The 8,154-nt window shown below is 29.2% G+C and overlaps 1 protein-coding gene across 1 annotated transcript; it reads left to right on the top strand.

The window, feature by feature from the left end:
* Positions 1-2,404: 2,404 nt before the first annotated feature.
* Positions 2,405-5,493, top strand: LOC114176994 (homeobox-leucine zipper protein HOX3-like). Its single transcript, XM_028062202.2, has 4 exons — positions 2,405-2,694; positions 3,177-3,349; positions 3,488-3,567; positions 4,949-5,493. The coding sequence occupies exons 1-4, from the start codon at positions 2,601-2,603 to the stop codon at positions 5,238-5,240; spliced, it is 639 nt and encodes a 212-aa protein (XP_027918003.1). The 5' UTR covers positions 2,405-2,600; the 3' UTR covers positions 5,241-5,493.
* The last annotated feature ends 2,661 nt before the right edge of the window (positions 5,494-8,154 follow it).

Genomic DNA, 8,154 nt, shown 5'->3' with positions numbered 1-8,154 from the left:
TTTCAAAAACATGTTTTAAAGTTTAAAAAACATTTAACTGATGCTTGACAGATTACAGCAGTTGTACAGTGAAACACGTAATAGTGGATGCCGAAAAAGCTCAAATAAATGAATGGTTACAAACTCCATAGTTGAATCAATAAATAATTATGAATAAAAAAATGCAAGGAATTAAGTGTTAACGCTCTCCATCTGTAAACAGTTCAACGTGCATTTACTAATTCCTTATTATTCTAACCATTTCCAAAATAGTCACTTACTTTCCATTGTGAAATTAGCATTTACATGCCCAATTTCACAACTTTTTTGCCCATGAATCAAGGACCATTGTCAATTCAAATATCCATCAAATCATATCATATCACATCTTATACAAATTCACACCAAAATATCAAACCCCATCACCCAACAAAAACCATTTTCTTTTGCTTTATCAACTTCTCATTCACACCACAACTAGTTAGTTTCCAAATAATATACAATATCTTTTTATACCATGTAACTAATCACACCAGCTTTTTAATATCACCACTTGTTAAAAAAAAACTGTTTAAATATGTAGTCTACTCACTATATTTTTCTTATTAACTTTTACTTCATAAAATCAATATTTTTCCAGACACATAAGTAAAATAAACATTTAAAAGAAAAAAAGTGCAATATTAAGAATGTTTAGTTATATATTTTTTTTAGTTATATACATATTTGCACCAAAGATGATGGTAAAATATATTTAATGCTTAATATGTAATGTAGATAGTAACATGTATTTATTGGAAGGAGTAAAAAATATGTATGAAAGTGGTGAAATAATATAGTAGTGCTGTGGTTGTGTGATGAGGATGATTAGGAAGAGTAAAGACAGAAAAGTGAAAAGAAGTTTGTCTGTGTTAGTTTGTGGTAATGGGGCCAATCATACATATTGGTTGGTCCTTGTTCAAGAAAGTTCAAAGGTCTTATACCAACGCCATTCCAATCATTTCCTCACAAGAACTTTCAACCCACATCAAACCCTACTACCACCTCTCTATCCTTTTTAACACATTTTTTCTTCTAATTTTTTTTCTCAATAGCATCTTCTGCATTCTCAGAGATTAATTATTATGCACTTCCTCCATGCTTCTATTTTTATATCTTTAAAGTAAATCATCGGTTTCTTTGAAGTGTATTTTGGAGCCAGAACAGTGAACTCTTCACTAATCAAGATTAAGAAAGCCAAATCCCTTTTTCAAAGGATTATGTGTGAAAGAGAAAATGATTCAAGAACCCAAACAAAAACAGAAATAAGTTTGGGTTATTAAAGAGCCGTTTATATACTAACATTACGGTTATTTAATTAAATGCATTCGTTTAAATCATTAAATCAAAAACAAAATTAATAAGTAATAAAATCGGTTGAAATTAAATGAATAAAATGTCTGTAAGCCTAGAATTGTTTTTAAAATGATTAAATTTTGCTTTTCAAAAAACTGTTAACTCTCCGTCGAAATGATAAAAAATACTAATTTGCATTAAGAAGATTTTTTTTTTTTTTTTTATCGGCAAGAAGAAACAAATCTAACTAAACTTTTCTGGCAAGGAAAATCTGCCAATCCACACTTGAAATTGATGTGCGAAAGGAATTAGGTTGAATAATCCACTACCAGTACTAAATTCTGTGACTGGTTTTGTAGGAAAACTTTGACATTTCTCATTTTTTTTGTTTATTTTATGAAAACGACTCTCTTGAATTACAAACTGCGAGGAAAAATACTTTATATATATATATATATATATATATATATAAGTATTTATTTTATCAAAAGTATGTTCTAACAAATATAATTAAAGAAACAGTCGGAGTACACTCAAAGTTTGACCAAATGCTAATTATAACGTTTACTTTTTTAATTTTTTTTACAGTATGTATTAGTATATTATTTTTGAAATAGATAGTTTTAGAGGTTATAATTCATTATAGTACATGCAAAGGAAATTTAAGTCCAATTAAATTATGCAAAACTAATTTAAAAGGTAATTTTAGAACTCATTTATATAAGTAACAGTCCATTAATAAATTTTATTTAAATAGACTCTAAATAACTACTACTTAATTTTATTAAAATAGACTCTAGATAACAATTACTTTAATATTATATTAAAATAAACTTTAAACTTAATAATCATATAAAATGAAGTTATAATAAAGTGAGATTTAATTCACCTATTACACGTGTCAGTAGGTTGGGGGGCCACATAGGCTTTGACTTGGAGGACCATGGTCAGAAACCTACACCTCTTGATATACGTTTTTCCTATGGAAACCTCTCTGTTTGATTTTCTATGCGCCTTTTAGGGTATTAATTATAATAAACTTGTACGACTAATTAATCTCCCTATATTTGTTAATTTGACCTTTCTATATATCTTGACCTTTTTTCTCTCCAAAACATTTCATCAGATCCTTTGCTGCTTCTGTCTTCCTTTTCATGTGTGTCTCCTTCTGTTTCTCCACTTTACCTTTTTTCTCTCCTTTTTCACACAGATCCTCCTCCTCTTCTTTTCTTCTTCTTCTTCATCGTCACCAAACATCTTCTTTCATTATTTTCTGAGTGTCTTCTATGGCGGTTTTACCAAGTGCCTCCTCCACCTTGGAATTGACCATATCTGTCCCTGGCTTTGCTTCTTCACCAACTCTTCTGCCTTCATCATCTGGTAATTACCAATCACACAAAAACACACACACAATACAATACTTTATCTCCTAATTTGCTTGTTTATCTTTTTTTCTACAACTATATCATTCTTTTCTTCGCGTTTGTCATTTTGATCAACCCTTACTTCCCTTTTTGTGTTCTTGTTTGTTTAATTTTATGTTAAATTCTTTTCTTTTTTTTACTTCTATCATAAAACTGGCCCATCTGTTAAATAAACGTTTTCTTTAGGAAGGGATAATTTACTTTTTTCTCTACCCTTTCTTAGATTAAAATTAAAGTCACGACCGCATGAACCCACCAGGGTTTTTATCTTTCATCTCTCTCTCTGGTTGGTGATTAAACAGAAATGATATCTGTAAACATCATATTTCCAATCTTGTTGTTAAATGCTATATATTGGATCATGTACAAAAGATCATATGTTTGGTTTGGTCTTTGATACTTTTTGGAAGTATATGAATAAAGTGTTTGGTATTGCAGTGAAAGAATTGGACATAAACCAAGTACCTCTAGAAGAAGATTGGATGGCATCAAACATGGAAGATGAAGAAGAAAGCAGCAATGGAGACCCTCCTCGCAAGAAACTCCGTCTCACCAAGGAACAATCTCGTCTCCTTGAAGAAAGCTTCAGACAAAACCACACCCTAAACCCAGTAACCCCTCCAAACTTTCTCTCTCTTATTAAATATGTCATTTAGATAATTAAACACTAACTCATACCTGTTAATTACATATATATAGTTCAACTGAATAATAAGTATATTTGGGTTTTTGATTTCTTTGCTTTGTAGAAGCAGAAAGAGTCTTTGGCAATGCAACTGAAGCTGCGACCAAGGCAAGTGGAGGTGTGGTTTCAGAACCGTAGGGCCAGGTAAGCTAATTAATCCTAATTAATAAAGTGATGAAAAAATGCAATTTATTTTGTCATTTATGATTTGACTCTGAAATATATATAGTACTACTACTATAAATAATCTCATCATCCGCATTTTGTGTGGGTATACTCATATATAGACAAATGTCAAATGTTGACAGAATAATGGTAATCATGATATGGACCTCATGAATCTGAATCCGATTCTATAACCCTGTTCACTCTCTCTAAATAAAAGTGGAAAAACCATCATTTATATATTAGATTCATATAATTTCTCTTTCACAAGAAATATAGGTCATAAGGTGGGAGAAATGGAGTGTTGTCTGGGTATAAACATGAGCTCAAAATAGTTGGATCGAGATCAAGTCCTAAACTCTTTTTGTTAGTCATATTACATAACTTATTAGATTTGTTGAATTAAGTTAAACTTAAATTCATACTTTAAAAATTTTAAATTGAAGAAATACTCTAAAACGGTTGATCATGGGAAAAACCTTATTTGTAACATGTTTTTGGATTGTTATTTTAAAATCTAGTATTTTAAGTTTCAAATGTGACAAAACTATAAGTACACAGAGAAAACGTAAACTCGAAAATTGGTAATGATATAATAATAATAATAATATTAATTAGGTGATGAAGACTCGGCAATGACATGAGAGTGGTTAGCTGGGTGTTCAATATATGAACAGTTAATTATGTAATTGCAGTGTTAAACCATAATTTGAGCTGTGACAAAGAACATAATCATGTTGTCCAAATTAAAGTAGACAAGTCGATAATGATAGCACCGCATTGGTGGAGTTTTATTTGGCCTCGTGTGCTACACTGATCATCACTCCAATAAGTGTGACTTTGACCATTCATTTTGTACTTTAGACCAAGCCATGCATTTCATTTTGTTAAGCATATAATGTATTCACTTCATCAACACGTACCCATAAAACCACAGCATTTTTCATTTCATTAATCATCTTTCTCACTCACTTTCTGCATGTTTACTTAGATACATATATAAGATTATTGACTAAAAATAAATTCAGAGTTTTTATTTATAAATAAAGGGAAATACATCAATGATTACAATAGATACATACAATTTTCATTTTTAATTCTTTTACCAATATATATGTTCACAATAGTTGTTAGATATTTTTGTCATCTTTCAGAGATAGACACAACATTCCCCACTGAGTTGACTTGGGAAGCATTAAAGGCAAAGTGATGATGATATATTAGATGAAGCCTGTGTGAAGCATGCAATATATGTGTGATGTAATTAATGAATAAATGAATATTTGTGGTGAATTATTATTTTCATATTAAATAATTATAAAGGAAAAGAAAAAAAGATATTGAAAAGAATGCAATGCAGGAGCAAGCTGAAGCAGACAGAGATGGAGTGTGAGTACCTGAAGAGGTGGTTTGGGTCACTGACAGAGCAGAACAGAAGGCTTCAGAGGGAAGTGGAGGAACTGAGGGCCATGAAGGTGGGGCCACCCACCGTCATTTCCCCACACTCTTGTGAGCCACTCCCAGCCTCCACGCTAACCATGTGTCCCCGCTGTGAGCGCGTCACCACCACCGCCGACAAACCGCCCTCTGCCGCCGCCACTTTGTCCGCTAAAGTCCCACCGCACTCCCCTCAACCTTCTGCCGCCTGTTGACCCCTACCTCCGATCTAATCAGACACACATGCAAAAACTAAACTAAACTTTTTAAACTAAAAATTTAATGTGAAAATATGTTTTACAAGAAAGAAAAAAGAGAATGTTTTATATATATTAGCTTTTACAAAATGCTCCTTTTGGAGAGGGAGGGGTAAACTATTAGTTTGTAGTTTGTTGTAGTAGTACTTCTTTTCAAATGCTCAGTCAATATTTCATTATTTGCTATTCCTAATCACATTGCTTTATGAAACGAGATAGAAGTAACCCTTTACTTTCACCTATTATATATACAAGAGAAAGATATTCTCCTATATGAAAAATGAAAATTCTAAAATATTGAGTTTTATCACACTTTCTAAACCGTTGTCCTGATTGTGTAAACATCTGTAATATATTTTACAGAATTTGGTTCGATCGAAGAATTTTAATGAACCAAACGAATTTGATTGGTAGATTATGAAACTAGTAAATACTTCATTTTTTAATCTAAATTAGAGTATTTGATTTAAGATTCAACGATGAATATAAAGTTTATTTGTAAATCATTTATAATTTGAATATATATATATATATATATATATATATATATATATATATATATATATATATATATATAACTCACCGTGTTGCCTTATGTGAATATTAATTAACAACTCTTATATTTTTCCAATAAATATATCTTTATCACATTTTATATAATTTAAAATCTCAAAACCTGAAATTTGAACTCGCTTTCCAAAACATAAATAATGTAACAGTGTGCGTTTAAAACATATATGTTGCAAAGAATTAAAACTTCGAAAACGAAAATTGGCGAGAAAATAAATGAAACTTGGAAAGATAAAAATGAAAGAAAAGTAAATCAACAAAGATAAAAAAATAACGGGTTAAATATGTTTTTGTCCCTCAAATTTTAGTGAAATTTGGAATTAATCCTTCTTCAAAATTTTTGATCAATTTAGTCATTCATCTTTAAAAATGTATGAATGTAGTCATTTTAACCAAATTTTGTTAAGTTTATCTGATGTTTTAAGCGTATTTCATGATAGTATTTGAATTATTTACACTGTTTAACATATTTTCATTTCAATTTAACTCAAATATTATCATAAAATACGTTAAGATGTCAAATAAATTTAACAAAATTGGGTAAGAATGACTAAATTCACACATTTTTAAAGATGAAGAATTAAATTGATATAAAGTTTCGAAGATGAACTAATTCTAAAATTCAATAAAATTTGAGACAAAAACATATTTAACAAAAAATAATTGATAAAAGAAATTAACTAAAGTGATCAACCAAATTGTTAAGATATTTTCTAGAATCGTCAATATCATATTCACAACGTTAAATCGATGTATATACAGTTTGTTGCCACTGAACAAAAATCCCCATTTATATATGTGTGATTCTCTTACCTCAGTAATTGTAAATGAAGCAATCAAACCAACATTTTTTTTTTCTCACTTCCTGTATGTTCTTATTTCTTTCTCACTGTCCTTCTCTTTCTCTTTTTTCCCCTTCTATTTCTCTCCTGCATATTGCAAAAGAATTTACAATAATAAATATATATATATATATATAAGTAAAATTTTCTTTTCTTTTTTATTTATTTTAAAACTTTGCAATCATGAAGAAAAAAAAATCCTTTCTTCTCCATCCTTTATCTTGTAATTATGAGTCCTATCTTACAACGAAGAAGATATTTTTATCTCTTATTATTTTAATTAATTTCTATTATTTCTTTAAAAAATCATATGTCTTATATTAGTTTAAAAAAAAATTATATTTTCTGTCAATTTTGTTTTAATTTTTTTTAAGAAATACTTATAAATTTTGTTATGAAATTTTTTTTAAGAAAATTGCTGTCAATTTTTTTACAAAATATTTTGTATAAAACACTTTTCGCAACAAATTTTGTAGAAAATACCTGGAAATTTTATAATTTTGTAAGAAATAATTACCCACGAAGGAATTACCTGCCAATTAAAATTCTTATAAAAAATAGTAGGAAAAAGTCTTTTTTTACAATTTTTTTTAACAAATTTGTAAGAAAATTCTCATATAATATAAGAATTTTTAGTAGTGAAATATTTATATAATTCATAAATAACATAACTTTAATACATTGCATATGAAAATATTACGTTACAAATTTTAAGATGTTACTCTATATGAGTTAGGGTTTTAAAAAATGAGTTATTTATTCAATTGGAGGCTTTTAGAAGGTATTTGAGACGGGGATAAGTTATAGAAGGAATATGTATATTGATATTAGATTGACTAGTTAGTTTTTTCATTACACATTCAAAACAATCAAATTGCAATACCTACCACAAACATGCTAAGCTCCCAATAAATTTCCACAAAACTTTACACAATGCTCGATGTGTAAGATCCGGGAAATTTAATTAATTAAATAATTAATTAATTAATAAATACGGGTCGTGAAAGCCTTTATGGCATTTAATAGTGGTTGATGTGACGTGGAAAAGTACTAGCTCAAATGGTTGAGAGACAGATACGTAGAGACGGAGTGGGGATCGCGACGGGATTATTTACTCGGTTTTATGATAATTTACTTTTGTAATTTTTATGGTTTGATTTTGTAATAACGGAATAGTACGATTTTAATTACTGCGGAAGCGATGTTGAACTTTTAATTTTCTCGCGTTTTTGGGAAATTACTATAAATGCGATGTTTTATAAATCTTATTTCTTATTTTTAAAATAGTAATTTCCGGCTAGGACGTTACATTTAGTATCAGAGCCGTGATTTCAATGATTTCATGGGGTCTTTGGGGAGTGAGCCTATTGTATTGATATGTTTATGTATTGTTTTACCTTGGTATGAAATTAAAATACAAGTTGTTTGATTTATCAGTTACAATGTGGCGCATACAGGCT

This window comes from Vigna unguiculata, chromosome 3 (genome assembly GCF_037176805.1).
Source record: "Vigna unguiculata cultivar grain cowpea cultivar isolate G323 ecotype 2 chromosome 3, ASM3717680v1, whole genome shotgun sequence".
NCBI lineage: Eukaryota > Viridiplantae > Streptophyta > Magnoliopsida > Fabales > Fabaceae > Vigna > Vigna unguiculata.
This window is presented reverse-complemented; position numbering and strand designations above follow the sequence as displayed.

Coding starts and splice junctions, on each gene's coding strand:
- LOC114176994 (XM_028062202.2), top strand. CDS start 2,601: ATGGCGGTTTTACCAAGTGCCTCCTCCACCTTGGAATTGACCATATCT. Junction 2,695..3,176: donor TCTTCTGCCTTCATCATCTG/GTAATTACCAAT, acceptor TTGGTATTGCAG/TGAAAGAATTGGACATAAAC. Junction 3,568..4,948: donor TTTCAGAACCGTAGGGCCAG/GTAAGCTAATTA, acceptor AATGCAATGCAG/GAGCAAGCTGAAGCAGACAG.